Genomic DNA, 22,348 nt, shown 5'->3' with positions numbered 1-22,348 from the left:
CCTACTATACTAGCGACCTAGCTATAGCTCCATGCTCGTACCATGGAGCTATTAATAGCTCTATGCTCGGGACGTACCCACTGGAGAGATCAGTGTACGTACCTCGACGTTTTATTTACGGCGCATGATATCCGAGTGATTGCATAATAGGAAAGTTAGATCTCAATAATGGCTGGATTTCAAGCCGCAAAGAGTTGTGTCCTACTCAGTAGGAATTCATTGCTTAGAAGTAAATGTCATCAAAGATTAAGAGTACTAAAAGTAAAACGATGGCTAAGCTGCAGCTCTTATTCATTAGGTAAGGCATCTATCATTATTATTCAATAGTAAACTTGCGATGTATAGTCTAAGCCGAAGTGGACAAATCTTCACCCCAGTCCCACGTGAGTGTAGTTTTGTTGGTGTTTGGGCTCTGTGACGGTCGGCTTTAGTAATTTTATTTTTCTGACTAGATAAACCAATGTCTATGGACAATCACACTCGCTCATAAAGCCATATTTTGGTACCATATGGGCACTAGTATTCAACCCGGCATAATTCAAAGATTTGGACAAATCCCCCCAAATATTTAGAAATGGGGAATTTATCTTAATAATTTCATAGTTACCTACCTTGGCTTTGGCTTTGACTTCCAGGGACAGGGTAATCTGTTGTCGGTATTTACTTTATCAATCTGTCGACTGTATGCGCAGAGGATCGAATTATGCGGCGATGACCTTTTGCACTGAATTGCACTAGTAATCAACCTAGTCCTGACCTAGTGATGATAGATAGCGAATCTAAAATAGGTTTAGATTGCTAAATTAGATCTAGATCTATGTAAGTCTCTAGCTTTGATTAATTCCCTGTTTGGTCTCATCTCAAATGGTCTTGTCCATAGTCGGATGGGACAAGGGCAGATTGAGAGACAGGGCCATCTTTCATCGCTAGGTTGAATACTAGTGCCAAAAACCGTCGCCGTATATTCGATCGCCCGCGCACACAGTCGACGGGTTGAAGAAAAAAATAACGGAAAAAGAATAACCAGCATTTGCTCTTGGAAATAAGACGGGTCTGAAATTCAGGTAAATTCTATATTTCTATATATTTGAGGAAACTCTCCAAACGGGTTGAATACTAGTGCCCTTACGGTATGTATTCCAGTAATTCCATATTTCCATCTTAAATGTTCTAGAGCTTATTTAGGGCAATATTATTTTAAACCTTCATCTTCAATTTTTTATTTTTAATTCCTCCACCCTTCTTCCACAACTTAATTCTCTCTCCCACTCTGGCTTGACTCAGGCTTGGTTGCTTCTTCATGACCCCCCCCCTTCCTGCATTGCCTCAGTCTAAACTCTCACCAAGGGTTGGCAACCCTGGCAGCATTTATTATTCTTATTATTCAATATATTAATTGACCAGGATTATCATTTTTGCAGGTTCATCTTATGATTACGATCTAGCAGTTATTGGTGGAGGATCTGGTGGCTTAGCATGTGCAAAAGAGGGTATGAGTGATACAACAGTTTTCTTATCCAATGTTATAGCCCTATTACATTTTAAGTACTATCCCTATACTACTACTGTACTACTTCTTCCTCTTAGTCTTACTCTAATTCCTCTTTTTCCTCTTCCTCCCATCTTCTTTTTATTCTTCCTCTCCTCCTTCTTTGTCTTCTTCTCTTCACTTTCTTTTTCTTCTTCTTCCTCTCCTTCTCCTCTTTCTTGTTTTCTTCTTCCTCTTTCTCTTCCTCTTCCTCTTTCTCCTCTTCCTCCTCTTCTTCCTCCTCCTCCTCTTCCTCCTCCTCTTCCTCCTCATATGTTCAATAAATTGATTTTCTATTTGTTTCTTCAGTGAAAGAAACAATGTGTTGTTTGACTTGTGAAAAAGTAAATAATGCAAACCAGTTTCACCCTCAAGAACATAAAGTAATGAAATCCCCCCCCCCCTGAAAAAAGAGAAATCATAGTAAAAGAATAGAAACTAGCCAACCAACCCCCAAAACTCAACTCAACTCACTGTATGCAGACACAAAGAAAAAACTCCCCACCAAGAATTGATATTCATTACTTAAGCTAATTTGCAGTTAGCTTATGATCAACTTTTCTCGGATGACAATTTATATTAGCATGAACACTAATAGTAATAATTTCAAATAGAGATTTTGCATGAGCTTTCTTGACATGTCATCTTGTAATAATAATAATATACAAAATTTATAAAGTGCTTTATACGAAAGTTTCAAAGCATTAAGAAAGAAGGGGAAAAAAGAATGGCATTAACCAGGTGTCTAACCAGGTCACTAGACATTGGTATTCAGTTTGAAAATTGTTTTGTCCACTTTTGGCACATAGGGCAGTGAATTTGAAATCCATGTTAATGGTTTATCTTGAACTGCTCATGTGAAAAAGTCTATACCGTTGATAAAGAGTTTTCTGACTCAAGATATCAATAAAACAATTGTGACATTTTGTTTCTATACCTAATGTTTCTTTACAGCTGCTGGTTTTGATAAAAAGGTAATTGTCCTAGACTATGTAGACCCATCACCTCAAGGTGAGTTCTTAAATGATCGTTTTCTTTTACTTGAATGCTCCCACATTTAATTCACAAGGATATTCACATAAATGATTAAATGTTCAATTTCTAGAAGCAGGAACTTTATATCATGATATAAGGCTTGGATATATGATTGCATTGTTTTGACATGGATATTGTACTTGATTCTCTTGATCAGTTATTGTTTACTTGTAGGGAGACCTACCAACAAGCTCTTGCTTTGTGAGGGATTGTTAATCATTTTTGATGTGTATTATGTTGTATTATACCTATCAATATTGTTATTTACACTGTAGTATGTTTTTAAAAAGGGTTGAACAAAATGTCCAAGGGACAGCTTATCATAGCATATATATACAAGCATATTACGAGGCATGTTTAAATATGTATTCTATTCTCCATTATTAATCATGTTACTGCAGTCTAAACTTTTTGTTTCCATCAATTCCATGCCAGGAACAAAATGGGGCCTTGGAGGAACTTGTGTAAATGTTGGCTGCATTCCAAAGAAATTACTTCACCATGCTTCACTTCTCAGAGAGTCTATGCATGATGCTAAACATTATGGATGGCAAGTTCCAGATGAAGTTCATTTATCATGGTAAGATTCTCCATTTAATAATGGATTTGATTTTGTTCATTTCAAATTTTGCTAAAGAGGCATGATATTCCTGATTTTTTGCCAACACTCATGCCAAAATTTTCCAAAGCACAATAACCCACAGAGTCTTATGCCAAAGATGAAGAAAGCTAGGGTATAATATGCCATGGAAAATGTGAATCTTATCAAAATCAATTCAAATTACAATGGGTGGTCCGTTATCAGTCATGATTGTGCCACTCCCAACCCCTCCTCGGCCTCATGGCTTTCTCAATATGGCTTGTGATTGGCTGCAGGTTCTTAATAGTTAGAGGGGCCCAAACCCCCAATCTATATGCCTGTGTAAGTTATAAACAGATAAAACAGAAGATAATAAATCATGATAACAGTTCTATTGGATGGAGACAATGATACAGTATCTAAGGGAGTTTATCCTTGTAAATATGTTGGTCAATCTTTTGAATAAAGTCAGAATGAAACAAAATCTAGTTCTCACAGTTTCAGAACCTGGGATCTATAGGATACATTGTACGTAACTCTCCAAATAGCTCCAAAGCTACAATATCTGGGGAATCTCCTTAAAATTACATTTTAAGCAACTGAAATAATTGTTTCTGTTGCAACATGGAGGAAAAATTGCTCTTTAATATACATTGTTAATTCCAATTTTCTTGCTACACTTATCATTTCTTGAAGAATCTAAAACATTACTAGACAAAAAACTACAGACAACAAAGTAGTAATAGTAATCCAGGTTTGAAATCCAGTTTAATCCCCAATTTTGATAGTGGAAGGATGTACCTTTTTGGTACTTTTTCTTTCTTTTATGCCACCCTTAGATCTACTTCACAACTTGCTTAAAATAAGGAAGTGAGAAAAATCTTTTGTCACCTCCTTCTTTGACCATCCATCTGGTGGGTGATCAGAGGGAAAAGGAGAGATTGAAAAAAAGAAGCAATACATGCATGCATGACAAATGAATAAACGTTTTAGATTAGATTTCTTCTGAAGCAACCATGTTGAATTGACAAACTTTGTTCCAATACTGCTTATAGTTGTGTGGATATTAATTAACGATTTGTCCTCATTTCTATTCATCTTCACTGTTCTGGGTCCCGTAACACAAAGGTTAGCGATTAATCGTATGCTTGATTCTTACGATTGATTGTACATTGTAGTCAATGGAATCAATCGTAGAAAAATGTTCTACGATCATTGCTAAGCTTTGTGTTACGGGCCCCAGGTCTACTTTAGTAGGTGGTATACAAGGTCATGTGAAGTCACTGAATTGGGGTCACAGAGTTCAACTCAAAGACAAGTAAGATGATTAAAGTATCTTCTGATTTTCTATTAAATTTTTTTTTCCATTTTCCATATGTGTGTTCACTTTTGTTGCAGAGGGAAGCATAATCAATTTAATACCATTATCAGGACTTATTAATTTCAAGAATCAATATTGAGTAAGATTTGACATTAATGTAGCATTTTCAGTGAATATATAGAACATCTTTCCATTCATGAATGAATATGAAAAACACATGATTGTTCAGGGGTCTGTTTAAATTAAAAACAAGTTCAAAATGTGTACATCAAATTGGGTAAAAAATCAATTTGCATTTAAATTTTTCAGTTGCATTTAATTTCAACTCATTCTGCAACAGGCTCAATGATTTTTTTACAGATCTAAAATTTCACTATACATTAAGATGGGGCCCTTCATTGGCCATATAGAAGTAAATAGTAATTGTTGATAATAAGTGCTCTGAGTTGTCGCGCTCCTATGAAAGTGCTCTATGTACAGCAGATATATTATTTTTTATTAAATTTTGAAGCTTACAATGTAGTTAGTTTGACTGGGTCAATGTTCAATTTGATCGACAACTCCCACATCTGGTTTTAATTAATTACATCTGATTAATGTTCTAGATACTCTAGTACTTTCAATCCATTTTCTGTATATAAGGTAGTGGGGGGGGGGATTCAATGCAAGTTTATAAGCATGCTCCCCTCCTTATATTCCCAACTCTTTCCTCAATCTTTTCTTCATTTAAACTTTGTTGATCCATGTATCATTTCAAGAAATGTCTTGCTTTTTCTAATGCTGCATTTGATAAAAATCACAAGTAATTGGATTTTTGTATTGTGTCTTCATTTGACCTCCCAGGAATGTTGAATATGTGAATGGAAAAGGTTCTTTTATTGATGAACACACGGTGAAGGTCAAGATGAAAGATGGAAAAGAGGTAGGTTACCAGTCTTTTTAGATCTGGTTTTCTTCCATTAAATGGAAAAGAAGAACTTTTCTGCATGAAGAAGAGGATGAATAATGATAAGAATAAAGAAAAACCCAGCCATGAAACAGATGTGATATAATATTTATAACTTAAACAAATATCTGATGTAAGAATGATAGTATTCAGATCATTCTTAGATGCTGAGTTTGGCTTTTTGTACACATGAGATTCAAGAAACAAGTCTTATTTTTTTTTTATATATCAGACCTTTAAAGGTCAAGTCCACCTCAGAAAAATGTTGATTTAAATCAATAGAGAAAAATCAGACAAGAAAAATGCTGAAAATTTCATCAAAATCGGATGTAAAAAAAGAAAGTTATGACATTTCAAAGTTTCGCATTTTTTTCACAAAATAGTTATATGAACGAGCCAGTTATATCCAAATGAGAGAGTTGATAATGTCACTCACTCACTATTTCTTTTGTTTTTTATTGTTTGAATTATGCAATATTTCAATTTTTACAAATTTAACAATTACGACCTCCTTGCCTGAACCACAAGATGTTAAAATAATGGAGTTCCACGTGTTCAGGGAGGAATGAAACTTCATTTCACATGACAATGACGAGAAAATCAAAATATTTCATATTTCATATAATAAAATACAAAAGAAATAGTGAGTGATGTCATCAATTCCCTCATTTGCATACCGACTGAGATGTGCATATAACTGTTTTGTGAAATGAAGCGAAACTTTAAAATGTCACAACCTTCTTATTTTACATCCGATTTCGATGAAATTTTCAGCGTTATGCTTGTTAGATTTTTCTCTTTTTATTCAAATCAAGTTTTTGTTGGGGTGGACTTGTCCTTTAAGGTTTACATGTACATGTAAATAATGACAAATAGATACAACATAACATTAGCTGTTTAACATACTCAAGAAGTACCACCAAAATTGCATGACTTGTGATTGAGAAGTTAGTTTACAAAGTGATAATTTACATGACGTTTGTGTAACTTGCTTTAGTTATTTGGATGTTTTTTTTTTATTTGATCCAGACCCAATTATCAGCTGCAAACATAGTCCTTGCTACCGGAGGGAGACCCAAATACCCAGATAAGGTGATAATGAATTTATATTTATGAATCAACTTTTATTGAATCATCATTTCATTGTATTGTTTGCATGATATTTTTCATCACCTGATATGAATATGATATTGGCTGACCTTGAGTGGTATTTTGGATGTATTGCATTCAATTTTCAAATATTGTATGTGATATGCAATATTCATACAACTGAATACATTATGCGTGATATGCCACAATAGAACATTGAATATCATTGAGGGCCAAGTTATGTCAGAATTTTTCTTTCTGTGGTCTGTCTAATGGTTAGATGGTTGGACTCATGATCGTAAGGTTGAGAGTTCGAACCCCTGCTGTGCCATTGTCTCTTCTGATAAAAAGATCAGAGAATAATTTCTGACATGCCCTTGCATGCATCAAATTGAACATTGAACAAGAGTGCATTATTCAATTGATATTGCTCAGAAATTCTTCATATACGTAGGTCAATTGTAGGTGGGGAAATGCAACATAGAGAACAAACAAATCTTCCAGACACTCAATGAAAGAAAGGGATTGAATTTATTCTCTCTGGAACAAGGTTAATAATACTTTGTATTTGATTTCCAAGGTACCTGGTGCAATGGAGTATGGCATTACTAGTGATGACATTTTTTCTCTTAAAACTCCCCCAGGAAGGAGGTAAGATGAGCAATTAATAAAAATCTAATTTCTTTTTAATGTATCTAGCTTGTTAAAAAAAAATAAACCCTAGAATGTTTTTTCCCCCGGGGGGGGGGGGGGGATGGGGTCAGTGTTTCTTTGGTAAAAATGCATGATTTTTGTTTTCATTTGATTTGTATCAGTTATTATTGTTTTTTAATCTTCACGTATTCTCAATCTCTACATTGTGCTGGCTGATACTATATGTTTATGCATCAAGGGGGTGTGTTCTTTTTTTTTTAAATAAAGAAATGAGGACTTCTGACCCCAAATTGAAAACATGGAGCATAATCCTTGTAGATTTGCTGTTAGGATATTGATTAATTATGATAACAACTGCTTCGATTAACAGCTAAATTGATATTTCAAAGCTTTCATTCATATGCTCTCACCAGACTTACGCACATTGTATTATTACATTAGTCATTTCTTTGTAAGCGAAAAACAATCTCAAATTAAAAGTGCATTAACATTTTTTCTTGTGTTGTAAGCTTTGATTTACTTTGGAATTTTGTTTGGTCTACTAAGTGACACATCCATTCGATCAGTTTAATGTTTCACCGATTCACTCACACCAATTTGGCGACCAGTCGTGACCTGTATTACAAGGCTTTGTGAGATATGACAGAATTTGGGAAATAAATTTCATACATTGATACATGTATAAAATGTCAACTACTTTTAGATCACATTTGGCTACTAGTATTATATATCAAACAAATTGATTTTTTTGTTCATCTTTTATTTTAGCTTGGTGATTGGTGGAAGCTGTATCCTTTGAAAATCTGTAGACTTTGAAAATTGTAATGAGAGAGAGGAAGTTTGAGAGATAGACAAAGAGAGAGGAGAGAAAGGAAGAAAGGAAAGCAAGAAGGAAGGAAGGGAGAAAGAAACAAAGATCGTTGTAATTAAAACTATCTGTTGGTTATTAACATTTTTTTTTATCACAAAATATTATGGAAATGCTATTGAAACTGCTATTCTTAAGCCCCTTTCACAAATGGTGGTGCGACTGCTTACAACCATTGCGATTGCGTGCAAGATATATTGTGACCAAATGATCGCAAACGATCACAAGAGCGACTGTGAAAGCCCCTTTAAGTATGTTCCTTGACCATTGGTGACTGATCAGATGTTGCTTTAGAGTGTGCTGGTTTCCTCCATGGTCTTGGCTTCCCTACGACAGTAATGGTACGGTCCATCTGCCTCCGGGGATTTGATCAGGTGATTTAACTGCATTTTGAAGGGATTCAAGATCTGCGTCCAGTTGACATTCATTAGCTCTATTAGTGAGACTGACAGGTTATCAGTGTAAAAAAGATAAAACAGCGGTGCATGTTTATTTAGCTGGAGGGTGAGAAGTGTTAAAATTTTGCTCTCAATGGGTTGATGTATTAACATTTTTTAAAGATTGAGATAGGATTATGTTTTCAAATTTGCAATTTGTGTGTGTGTGTGCCATGTATGTCACCCCTCATCTCTATATAATACACATTTTTTGTCTCTATAACAGTTAAAAGACCCTTTTTTCTCTCTTCTTTATTCAGCAAATGTCCAGGCTTGTAACTGACCATATGGAAGCTAGTGGAATCCAGTTCCTATGGCAACAGGTCCCAGAGAACGTAGCAAAAAATCAAGATGGCAGCTTGAATGTCAAGTGGAGGTCAGGCCAAGGCCAGGAAGGTCAAGGAGAATTTGACACTGTCATGTTTGCTGTCGGTGAGTGTTTACCATTTAAGATTCTGTGGTACTACCCAGCCTGTCATTTTCCTAGGGAGAAGCAATGAATCGGGTAATGATTTGTTCTCATATTTCATATTAAGACAGGTGAGTATGCCTATTCAAATATCTCAGGACCACAGACATCTGTTTAATTAACACAAAATTTGACTATGGAGAGTAGATAACGTATACTTTGCATATTTTGATATTATCCGAGTTATACAAGGTCAACTTAGGCAGAATTATATGTAGTAGTATAAATACATCCTATATATTTAGACAGTAATTTCAATTCTAAGTATTAAAGGAATTGTTGTCTAAATGGGACAATCAAGAATACCCCCACAGACCCTATGCATGTAACAGTACACTTTACAGATTCCCTTCCTCCTTATATCCTATCTAACCTAGGGAATTGTAACTGAGAAATCATAACTCAGTTGCATTGGTATACTCATAGCAAACCTCGATTTGGAGGGGTAAGCCTTTGTTAACACGGAACTGCTTGTCTATTCTATCTTTTCTGTGCTTTAAGTTTCTAGATATACAATTGAAGCTATATTTCTTTGCATTGATGGGTCTATTTCTCACAGGTAGACAACCAGAGACTACCCAACTTGGCCTGGACAACACCAGGATTCAACTCTCGGCAGGAGGAAAGGTCATTGAGTCAGAAGAACAGTCTCCGGTCTCTCATATACATGCTATTGGAGATATTCTTGAGGTAAATTTCTTGATTCAATACATTTTTTTTCTCTTTTTTTTAATGTAACCGTACATGCTAAGGAATTTTATTCTAATGGTTGCTAGTAAATCTTGAAGAATATCACCAAAAGTTTGATTAATATATTTGACCAATGTATAGGAAATATGTAATGCTATTGAAGATTGGAAGTTATGAACAGATTTTCAAACATATAAATGTAGCTATAGTTGGGAAAGTAAGAAAAAAAGTTTATTTCCTTTTGGGTTTGGAAATTTTTTGGAGCCATACCAGTTATTTATACGGTCATTTCATTTTTTATGATGAAAGAAGAACAAATTTTTCTGCAGATTTTTATCTTTTTCCAGATTATTTTCAAATTACATGCTTACCACTGTTTTAAACTTCTGTAATATCCTATCATCTAAACCTTATGATTTGTTATAATGTACAAGGGTAGATCAGCGCTCACAGTTTTCATTCCACAATTAACATTTTTTGTTGTTGTAGGGTGGAATAGAGCTAACTCCAGTAGCTATCAGAGCTGGAAAGCTTTTAGCACAAAGATTGTTTGGCCAAGGCACTGAACGTATGGACTATGAACAGGCAAGTACCCCAGTTATGTTCCCCAGGTTTCGTTAGGCTTATGTGTTTATCTGCCTAAAATATTAGTTGACCTGAATTATTACACTTTTGAGGTAGAATAGGTATGTACACATTTAATACACACATAGTAATACATTGCGCAGTGGCATGATTTACTTGCCTGACTCGGCAAGCTAGTGCATCACAAAAGATATGTTGCACTCTGGATAAATATTCCTGACAACCATCCTGTAGGGATCTTGGCAAAACTTGGAATTCATGCGCATCTGCTCTCTCTTTCTCTCTATATATAATACCTCTTCTGTGAAATTTTTGATACTGTGTGGCATGTATGAAATGAATTTTATCTCAGAATTATGATTTTTTAGCTTCAAGATTACTACTTTTTAATTTTAGAGGTTGGCATACAGCTATGGTTATGATCTGTATTTGTTTTGGAAGGACATTTAGACAACATTTTAACCCTATCTTAACTGGGCTATTTCGGACAAACATATACGGGGGGGGGGGTCAATTTGACCCCCCAGATCTCGGCTGTTGATTGCGCGATCCCCGTGAAAATTTGCACGCACGTAGAGCCCGATGTAAACTATAATTGAATTGAATTGAATTGAATGTATTTATTGTCCTGTGTAGGAAATTCATTTCACATCGGGTTTACAAAATTACAAATACATACGCACATAGACAGAATGAAATAGACTTACAATACCGTGGGATTACATACACAAACAAAATGCCGTATACGTTATTTCAAATATAATAGAAAAAAGTACAATTGCAGATGTATAAATTGATTAATTATTCAAATATTAATTGGTTTGTGATTCCATCTCCAGCCCGAATACGGGGGGGTGGGGGGGGGGGGGTGGAACGAGTATTGCGAGACGGTAAATTAAAGGTGAGTATTAAAAGGGGCGGGGTTCGCAGTAAGCTAAGTGCAATTCCCCATTCTATCTGACAACTGTACTATTAAACACATGTTGAGAATTGGGGACGAATGACTGCCTAAAACGTACTCTGTTAGTACGGGAGACACAGAGGCAAACACCAGACCTATTGAAGTTGTAATAGCAGTGTAGAGGGTGAGATGGATCTTTTAAGATAGCCTCAACTTTAGCCAGTAATCTCTCGTTGTACAGAGTTTCAATTGGGGGTAATTCAAGACCGATTATTTTCTGGGCAATTTTCCGTGGGCGTTCAAGCTTCTCTTTGTTCGATTTAGTAAGGTTGCTATAGAAGCAAATTACATTGAACATTACAACTGACTGGATAATAGACTTGTAAAACAGGGACAAAATCGACCTATCCAAATGGAGCTTTTTGAGTTGGCGAATGAAAAAGAGTCTTTGATTTGCCTTCTTTTGAATTGAGATTGTGTTTTCAGTCCAGTCAAGAGTATTCGTGATTGTGGTACCAAGGTACTTGTATTCCTTGACCTGTTCAATGGGCTTTCCATGTATTTCGAGTGGCATGTGCTCAGTAACATTTCTTCTAAAGTCAATGATTATTTCTTTTGTTTTTCCTACATTTAAAAGCAAATGATGAGTGTCACACCATTTGACGAAGTGTGATACTTCTGAGAAGTAGCGGTTTGCGTCCACGGAAAGGAACCCAGATATTACGATATCATCAGCGTACTTAATAATCAAACATTCATTATTTGTGCTAACACAGTCGCTTGTATATATTGAGAACAGAGCTGGGGAAAGAACACATCCTTGGGGTACCCCGACATTAAGTGAACTAACACCTGATTTAATCTGTCCAACTTTAACCATTTGTGGTCGGTTCAGCAAAAAGTCAAGAAGTAGAAGTGATAATTGTGGATAAACATTATATTCATCTAGTTTCTGAATTAGCAGATGTGGAACCAAAGTGTTAAATGCACTTGAAAAATCGATAAATGTCGATCTCACATACGTTTTAGACTTATCTAAATGAGACAATGTTTTGTGTAAGTGCAGTAGAACTGCATCTTCTACTCCCCTGTTTGATCTATAAGCAAACTGTAATAATAATAATAATAATAATAATTTACTTATATAGCGCATAATATTTGTGATCTCTATGCGCTTAACAAATCAATTATTTATTACATAAGAAATCAAGCGAATTGTTAATATGGTTTTAATTAAATCAAAATATTATTTTACATTAAACTAAGTATTATGGTACATTGAAATATACATTAAATTTACATTACACTGCATTCTATTTGCTAACACATGATAATATATATAAACATGACATATCATTACATGGTATTAATTTGGTACTGAACATATTGAGTAAAACTATATTAAACTATATTACGCTACAACAATGAAAAAAGATAGGTCTTGATTGATGTCTTGAAATTAGCTGTTGAGGTGGCTTCACGTAGTTGGGGTGGTAGAGAGTTCCATAAATGTGATGCAAGGGTGGTGAAGGCACGTTCTCCATAGTACTTGGTGTTGACTCTGGGAGTTTGGAGAAGGTTTAGATTGGCAGAACGGAGCTTTCTGTTAGGTACATAGAAATTGATGAGGTGTGAGATGTAGGAAGGAGAGTTACCATGCAATGCTTTAAAGACTAAGAGAAGGATTTTGTACTGGATACGTAGATGAATAGGAAGCCAATGGAGAGAGAGAAGAAGGGGTGTAATGTGCTCATGTCTGCGGGCCTTTAAGACTATCCTTGCGGCTATATTTTGAACCCGTTGAAGCTTCTTGATCTCTAAGTCAGGTAAATTTCCAAGCAGTGCATTGGATGAGTCCAGCCTCGAAGTCACAAATGCGTGAACAAGCATTTCTGCAGTGCGCTGATCAAGATAGTCCCGAATGCCTCCTATCTTCCGAAGGGCCGCCATAGCTGAATTGCATATTCTATTTACATGGGCCTTCAAGGTAAAATGCTGATCAATCATGGCTCCGAGGTTTCGGGCAACTTCTCTACTGGGTATTTCTTCACCTCCTACGTGTATGCTGACATCGGGACAACACCTCGAAAGGAACTTTGAGGTGAAATGTACTACCTCCGTCTTCTCGTCATTCATAGTCAGTTTGTTCATTGCAGACCACGCTCGGATGTCTCGGAGGCAGTTGTTGACTCTAGTAATGACAGAGTCTCTCTCGTCAGGACTGAAAATGCTGTAGACTTGGGTATCATCTGCGTAGAACATGGATTCCATGTTATGGGCACGGATGATGTCCTGTATGGGTGCGATATAGAGAGTAAAGAGGAGGGGGCCTATGACCGATCCCTGCGGGACTCCACATGCATCATCTACTTGTTTTGATACAGCATTTCCAATCCTTACTGTATGACTGCGGCCATTCAGATAAGATTGTAACCAGTCAAGAACACTCCCGGAAAATCCGAAGCGTTGAGATAGTCTATCAACCAGGATGGTATGGTCTATAGTATCAAATGCGGACGAATAGTCCAAAAGGACTAGTATAGCTTCCTTCTTTTGATCTAATGGATCTAAGTGGGCCTCTGTTTGTTTCAACAGATATTTTAACATCAGTTTCTCGAAACATTTCATTATACTGCATGTTAACGCAATCGGTCGATAATCAATCATATCAACCGGGTCATTGACTTTTGGAATAGGAACTATGGATGATGTTTTCCAAAGTTCCGGAATAACCAGCGAGCTGGTCTTTACATGTTTTCAAAACTTTATTCGGGATACAATCTGGACTGGGTGACTTGTTGACCTTTACGTGACCTAACAACACTCTTAGGTCATGTTCCGTCAAAACAATTCTATTGCTGTCGTATTCATCCATCTTTTTTCCTTTTAATTTCCTTGCTAGTTCGTTGTTATCAAACTAAAAATCTTCCCTATCGAATCTGCAATAGAATTCATTTAGATTATCTACAAAAGATTGACACACAGTTGATAGTTACATTTTGTAGGGTTTTCCATGCAGTTTTCGGGTCATTATCCTTGAAACTTCTTTCAATCTTTTCTTTATACAAACTTTTGCACGACTTGACCTTTTCTTTTATTAGTTTTTGGATACTCTTTACTTCAACCCGATTACCGGAGCATAATGCATCATTCTTAAAGTTCATTAAGTCTCTCAGTTCTTTTGATACCCAGGGTTTATTGTTTGGGTAGATTTTCGATGACTTGCAGGGAACGTTTGTGTCAACACAAAAGCGTATATAATCGGTGACGGCATCTACTGCTTCATGAAGCGTATCCGATGAGTCCAGTAGGGCGTTCCAATTCGTGCAGTCAAAACAAGCTTGGAGTTTCTCGGTCACGTGATCAGACCAGACATAGCGTTGCTTGGTTTGCAACTGACGCTCTTTTCAGTTTCTGCTTGTATACCGGTATGAGTTGGATGTTCGTATGATCGGAGCTGCCTATCTGATGACATGCCTTGCTTGTATATGCGTTGCGGATATTACCATAACAAAGGTCTAAAGTGGCATCATTTCTCGGAAGGAATGTTAATATACTGCTCAAAATTGGGAAGAACAATGTTCAATCGGCATTGATTGAAATCCCCATTAATCAGAATCGGCGCTTCGGGTGATTGTGTCTGGAGTTCATGAACTTTTTCAACTATGGTCTCACTAGCGATCATGACGTCAGCTCGGGGGTGAATGTAGACGGTGATGATGAAGACCTGTGGGAATTCTCTTGGGAGGTAAAAGGGTCTTAGTCCAACTGCAAGAAGTTCAATATCTGGTGAACAAATCTGACTTTTCACTGTCCAATTATTACACCATCTCTGACTGATGTATAAACAAATCCCGCCTCCCCTCGTCTTTCCTGAATCAATTGTCCTATCGGCCCTAATCATAGCAAAGTTAGGTAGATCTAAAGCACTATCAGGGATATTGTCGTTAAGCCAAGTTTCTGTATAAGCCATCAAACATGATTCTCTATATTCATGCATGTATTTACATAAAGTACCAAGTTCATCCATTTTGTTCGTCAATGACCGAACATTACCAATAATCATAGTAGGTAATGGGGGCTTATTACCCCTTTTCCTTACTTTCTCTCGGACTCCTCCTCTCTTGCCTCTTTTACGTGGTTTGATATCCCTTGGGAAGCGTTCACATCCATCAGGCGGAGGCACCGCCAGCGATTCCCGTATCTCAAGCAATTCATTCCGTGTGTACACAAGACTATTAGGGTATGTCCAAGTATTTGAGTCGATTCCAAATCCATAATCAATCGAGAGCACCAAAAATGCTAAGCAAAGTAGTATGAAACTTCTGCTGGATATCCAAGCCATCTTTTCAGAAGATAGAATGAGCAAATATCATACGGCAAAATAGAAAATATGACAAATTAGACACAAAAACACAGACAAAAATCCCCGATGTTGGTCGCCACAGAGCGTAAAATTTTCAAAAAATTGATCGCTTGTATTTTTTTAAATTAATTATAGCAAATAAGCATATGAAATTTAAATATGAAGTCTAAAACAACAGTAAAAATAATCATACATTTATGATTTTTGGTTGAAAAACACAATTTGTATTGTTTTTGTACAAGGAATAAATTTTTCTGAGCAATTTCGGGACCACCTACCTGGGTGTTGCAAATTTGGTCTCAAAAGATGTGCAAGACTTGAAAGTAAAAAGTCAGTGAGCGGTGCGGTCAAAAAAATGTTTGTGGCAGCGTAGCGACAAAATTGTCGAGGGTTTGGGGTAAGGTCAAATTGCCCCCCCCCCCCAGTTTAATAATGGTTAAGATGTGATGAGGGATTTATCATGAGAATTTTTTTTAAAAGGGGTGAGAGAAAGGTTTGGGAGGGAGAAGGAATGGTGAAAAGAGGGAAGGGTTATAAGAGCAGAAAGGAGGTGGAACAGAAGGGTGGAATATGCAATATAAAATAATGAATTATGAAGTAAAAATGATATCAAGAAAGATCAAGGGCTCAAAGCAATCATAGGCCATAACCATATATTCTAGTGAGATATGAATAGTAATAACAAAAACAGCAACACAACTATGATGGTAATGATAATGAAAATGATCATAATGATGATGATGATGATGTCTTATTTATCCAGGGTAGCCATTTCAGTTCTGAAAACTGCCCAACATGATAATGTAATATGTACAGACAAAATACATTTGAGAGAACTTTTCTTTTCTGAAGAAAATGAATGAGAATGTGTGTGATAATATGGAATATTTACCATACAGGTAGCCACTACAGTGTTCACTCCGTTAGAATACAGCAGCGTGGGTCTCTCAGAAGAGTTGGCTATAGAACGATATGGTGAAAAACATATAGAAGTAAGTTTTAAGGTTCATTTTCTGTGCTCAGTGTTGTAACTCTATATTCAAAGAGTTAACCTAGTTTAATATTTTGTTTAGATAAGGGGGCCTTTCTATAGCATGTGTATTATGCAATCTATTTTCATTAGCTTATACCAAAAAATAAAACAATTATTTTGAGCCAGTAATTGAAATAGAAATTAAAGTTATTTTCCACCTGGTCCTGATAAGCAAATTTCTATTTCTCCTTAGAAGTTTATTTGAAATTTCTGTCAAATATTGTATTTTATTGTCCCTTTAAACCCAGTTCATATCAATTTATACCAGTACTTTAATACAAGCCACTTCTGTTTTTGTCATACTTATTTTTTCATTACAATGTACTAATTACAAGTCTATTTGCATCTTCTTTGCTTTAGGTTTATCATGCCTTTTATAAACCACTTGAGTATGCAGTATCAAATAGGTCAGCTGAACAGTGTTATATTAAGGTGAGTTTTCCCATAAAGTGGACAATACAATATTTAGCTCTATGTTCCATTGCTCTCAATCTCTCTGCTTTTGCTGCAATAGCAACTTTGCTATTTTTGTAGTTTACTCATGAAATGATTGGCTGTTGAGCAACATGACATACACAACAGCCAAAAAGCCAGTATTCCATTAAGGATTTTTATAATAGCAAAGTAAGAATTAAGAAGCCTCTAATTGATAAACAATTTTGTGATTACGAGTTTGTTCAATTTATTAACTATGGGCATCTAGGTCAAATTTGAAGGCAACTTTTGTCTGATAATGTCTATAATGGCAAGTAAAACTTGTGAAAATGAACCACTAGGTAGCTCTCTTTTTGTATGGAGTAGTCTCAGAGTTCTTTACTGCCATTTATTAAGCTTTAGTATGAGATCTAACACCTGAAACCATTTATTTGTTGTTTATTATAAGGCTGTTTGTCAAGCAGAAGGTAGTCAGAGAATCATTGGCCTCCACATCACTGGACCTGGTGCAGGGGAGATTATGCAAGGGTTTGCATTGGCTGTCAAGTAAGTTTATTTTTGTGTTTTAATATGCTTTTGCAACATGAAACAAATGATAATCTTTCAAGAGTTTGAGAATGATTAAAGTTTAGTTATTATTTTCGTCAAATCTGAACTAAAGATTCATCTTTTCCAGCAACCTTGTGAATAATGTGTGACATATTGGGAGCCAGCACCTTTGAATGTTTTCTTACAGATAAATGGTGCTATACAAATGCTGTTCATCATCATACCTTTTACACCATCAAGATGGTGAAAATGATGATGATGATGCTAACAATTGAGCTGATGATGTTGATCAAGATGGTAGTCATGGTGATGGTGGTGGTGAAGACCACGACGATGATGATGATGGGGAATAGTGGTGAAGATGCTGGTACTGAGGATGATGATATTTGTTGGTGTGATCATGATGATGACAAGTAATATATTGATGGTGATAATTATGGTTGTGGTAATGATTTTGATGGTAAATCAATGATTTATAATGAATATAATTTCAAATAGAAGTCATATTAATCATTGTTCATAACAATAGTAAGCTTAGTTCTCATAATTGCTCAGACATTGTGGATATTATGATTGTTATTCTGTGTTTGATCATTACTAGAATGGGAGCTTCATACAATCAGCTGTCTTCAACTGTTGGTATTCATCCCACCTGTGCTGAAGAAGTAGTCAAGCTTCACATCACTAAGAGGTCTGGTCTTGACCCCACGGTCACAGGTTGCTGAGGTTAAAGGTCATTTCCCTATCACACGGCATGTAGGCCATATGTGAGAGTCTAATAAGACAGTTCAAATAATGATGTTAATATGTAGGAATGTGGCTTCTGTGAGCCACAACAAAATAACCTCTGTAAATCTCCCCCCCTGGAGAAAAAAAAATGCTGTCATTCTTATTGTATGCAAAGAGACATTTTCAATTTCAAAAGGCATATTTCTTTATTGTTGAGAAGAACTCTCTTGTATGGCCCATGCTTGGGGAAATGACAAGCAAATTTTATTCAATATGATATATGTGATAATGCTGTTATGATGGATCATCCAAAAACCATTCTTTGGTAGGCTGATCTTGATGTGTTGCATTGTCAAAATATTTTTGTACTCTGTCTTGGCCGATATACATGTGTATACAATAATATTGTTTGAATAATCTTATATATTTTATGTTATGTATAATGTAGAGGGCACTGTTACATGAAGCCTGTTGGCACTGATTAATTTCTGTTCTCTGACATTTACTTTAGTAACAGTCAGAAACTAATGTTTACAATTAAATCCAGGGATTCTCTGATTCATTACTATTCCTTCTTGATACAGTGCTCTCATGTTATAAATGTAATAAAATAATTTTGAAAAGCCTGTTTTTAAGTGGAGTGAGGACATTGTTTTTGAAAGAATTTAAGGACCATGACAAAAATATTGACTTGTCATATCTAGTATTTAATACTACGAAATGTGTGAAGCAGAAAAATTCAATTCAAAACAAAGAAAATCATTTCAGAAAAGTCCCACGTACTTGTGTGATAGAATTGCTCAAATGTCTTGATTTTATTCCTTGTACATCCTCAAGTACTTGGACAGAGTCCTAGATGTTGAAATTCCTGTTTTCATTGAGTTTTACTAATTGTCAAGACTTGCTTATATTCATAACTATCATGTAAGAATATTTGATTTCTCCAATCCCTCTGTTTAGAGAAGGGGAGGGAAGTGGGATATCATAATTCTGGTTTCAATATATTAATTGTAAAGTGCATAGAGAGTTGAAGACCTAAACCAGAACTGATAGTGAAATTGACAAATGGATCTTTTATGAGCTACAAAGCAAAACATTGTTAACGTTTCTTGCATACCAGTATTCACTGCTTGCAAGCTGAGTATTTTGATTTAAGAAAAACTGTGGGTAGCAAAATAATAGTTACCCACAAGTCACACATAAGGCTTGCATGGAACGATGTGACAGGGCCTTTTGTTCTTGCTTTTATTTGGCCTAAATTGCTATGTCAGGAAACACTCTTACACAGAATTTGAATGCAGATATAGTTTGAAAGCTGCACCAAATCACCTGAAATTTTCATAAATTTCATAACTTTAGTCATACAGAAAAGTTTTTTTATTTCTATGAATAAATGTCACTTTTATGATGTGGAGGATATCAAATGAACAATCGTTTTACAGGATAAATTTTGCAATTTTACATGAAAATTTCTTTTTGATCAGGTTCTGGATCATAATAAAATATCTGGTGTTTTTTTCAATTTGATATTTTATGATATAAAATTTGTAGTTGCTAAGTGTCAAGTCCGTTAGTTTGTAAGATAATACCCAAAGAGCCATTTTAAATTGCCTAGAGAGGCCGCTTGATATGTTTGATTTGGATATTTAAATGTTGTGCAAAAACAGAGAATTGGCGGTTGAAATGTTAGATGATACACATATATTATGATTCACATTATTGATAAAAAATTATTTTTTATTCATCCAACATTTTCCTTTGTCTGAGCCTTATATTGCTGCTTTTGTGCATCTGTAATTCTGTATCTGTGCGTTTGTATTACTTTATCGTCTATTTCTGGTCTTAGATATTGTCAACTCTTCAATTGGTTTTCTCTTACAAGTGCCCAGAAGGAAAAACCAGTTCCACTTGACCAGTTAGACCAGTAGAATTTTACTGGTCTAACTGGTCCAGTTAAAATTGTACTGGTCCAGTTAAAAATTAAACTGGTCTTGAATTACTGGAATTTTATACTGGTCTTTTTCTGGTCTCACTGGTCTTCATACTGGTATCCAACTCAAGCTGTTCTTTACTGGTATTTTCTACTGGTCTGACTGGTCCTCGTACTGGTCTTACTGGATCAATTTATTACATGAATTTGGTTTGTTATATACCATGGTCAGTGAAATGTGATGGGAAAGATGGTTAGTAAATTAATCTTTCTGCTGTTATTTTAAATGTGATATATGAAATTACACATTTCCATTGTGAATTAGTTCACACACTCATTTAGAAAGTTTTTAAACAACAATGAGTGCCATTGCAAGTATATTCTATTCTAAATCCTGATTTTTCTCTTAAAAATAGGAAATATGCAAATGAGGTAAGCCACGTGATCAGCATCATCAGAATTACTGGTATTACTGGTCTTGACCAGTTCAACTTCAAACAATGAATTACTTTAGACCAGTTGACTATATCAGAGGAATATATCTGGCTTTGATCTTAATCATAATCAAAGGAAATAATTATTTTAATGATAATGTGATACTTGATAATTATGATAATAATAATTAGTGTCAATAACAATGATAACAGTAATAAGAATGATAACAATGATCATAATAATCATAATAATAATAATTATAAGAAGAATGATGATAACAATGATAAATGATAACGATAATAACTTTCTCTGAATTGCAAGATTCATTTTCCATAATTCGTCAAATGATCTGACTTGAAATAAAGTCATTATTCATTGGACCAGCAACACCAGTTTGATGAAAAACAATCGGAATGCAATTGTTTGAACTGGTCTCCAGTTGATTTTTACTGGTCCAGTTAAAAATCAACTGGTCCAGAAAACATATACTGGAAACCAGTAAAAATCTACTGGAAACCATTTATTGGACCAGTAACACCAGTTTGATGAAAAACAATTTAACTGGTATTACTAATTGCTTCAACTGGAATGCAATTGTTGGAACTGGTCTCCAGTTGACATTTACTGGTCCAGTTAAAAATCAACTGGTCCAGTAAACATATACTGGAGTCTGGAAACCAGTAAAAATCTACTGGAAACCATTTATTGGACCAGTAACACCAGTTTGATGAAAAACAATTTAACTGGTATTACTAATTGCTTCAACTGAAATGCAATTGTTGGAACTGGTCTCCAGTTGATTTTTACTGGTCCAGTCAAAAATCAACTGGCCCAGTAAAAATATACTGGAAACCAATAAAATTCTACTGGAAACCAGTAAACATTCTTACTGGTTTTTCCTTCTGGGTGCTGATGTGCATAGGCCTATTTGATCGGTTATTTGTCATGGACACAAATTTACCCCAACAGTCTACTGTTCTATCTTAATCTTTAATTTAGTAAGTGCAATAAAAGTGGGATTGGAAAAGAAGGTAATCAGCTTTTGTAATTCATGTATTTTTTTCTTGAATTATGCTTTTGGTGAATCAGTTAGGATTCCTGTAAGAAAAGACAAAAAATACATTGATTATATAGTTTCATTTCTAGCTCATCCATAGATACATTTTTGATCGTATTACTAGTTTATATTTTGTAAAGAATTTGCCATAAGTATGTGTATTGCGGGAAGGGGGTTATTATAAGGAATTAAAGTTCATTTTTTATGAGATGATTGCAAACATTTTTCTTCAGAAACGTGTGATAATGCTGGAAATCTTGAATAAAACTGAAAGTGAGACTGTTACAAGTAAATTTGACAAGCACAAAAAAAAGGTTTTCACTAAAAAATGAAGGTCATTTTTGGTCCCAAGAAATTTGACAAGCAAAAAAAAAAAAAGGGGGGGGGGGCTTTGCTACATGAAATTGAAGGTAGTTTGGTCTAAAAAAAATTTGACAAGCCAAAAATAAAAGGTTTCAACACTACTTTCAGCATACATTTCTTCAATATGACATACCTACCAGAATTCCAGGGAGTGCTGTCTACACACGTACAGCACCCCCGCTTCCCAGGGCATGAGCAAGAGAGAGAGAAAGAGAACGGGGAGGGCGCGCGGGGGGCGGGGCAGCTAGGTAAGGTGCTTGAGAGGGAAGGAAAGATAAGACAGGAGATAAGAGCAGTTTATTATCGATCCACATCACACTATTGATATTTGAACGAAATTGTATAAAC

The 22,348-nt window shown here is 35.4% G+C and overlaps 1 protein-coding gene across 1 annotated transcript; it reads left to right on the top strand.

Annotated features, from left to right (window-relative positions):
- The first annotated feature begins 130 nt into the window (after positions 1–130).
- LOC129254874 (thioredoxin reductase 2, mitochondrial-like) lies at positions 131–21,873 on the top strand. The gene is made up of 17 exons (XM_064108791.1): positions 131–298; positions 1,422–1,490; positions 2,483–2,539; positions 2,999–3,143; positions 4,387–4,461; positions 5,308–5,386; positions 6,440–6,502; positions 7,080–7,150; positions 7,922–7,941; positions 8,304–8,395; positions 8,719–8,890; positions 9,487–9,617; positions 10,107–10,202; positions 16,369–16,461; positions 16,863–16,934; positions 17,386–17,483; positions 18,088–21,873. The coding sequence occupies exons 1-17, from the start codon at positions 169–171 to the stop codon at positions 18,209–18,211; spliced, it is 1,587 nt and encodes a 528-aa protein (XP_063964861.1). The 5' UTR covers positions 131–168; the 3' UTR covers positions 18,212–21,873.
- The last annotated feature ends 475 nt before the right edge of the window (positions 21,874–22,348 follow it).

This window comes from Lytechinus pictus, chromosome 2 (assembly GCF_037042905.1).
Source record: "Lytechinus pictus isolate F3 Inbred chromosome 2, Lp3.0, whole genome shotgun sequence".
NCBI lineage: Eukaryota > Metazoa > Echinodermata > Echinoidea > Temnopleuroida > Toxopneustidae > Lytechinus > Lytechinus pictus.
The sequence above is the reverse complement of the archived record's forward strand: the minus strand, read 5'-3'. Positions and strand labels throughout refer to the sequence as shown.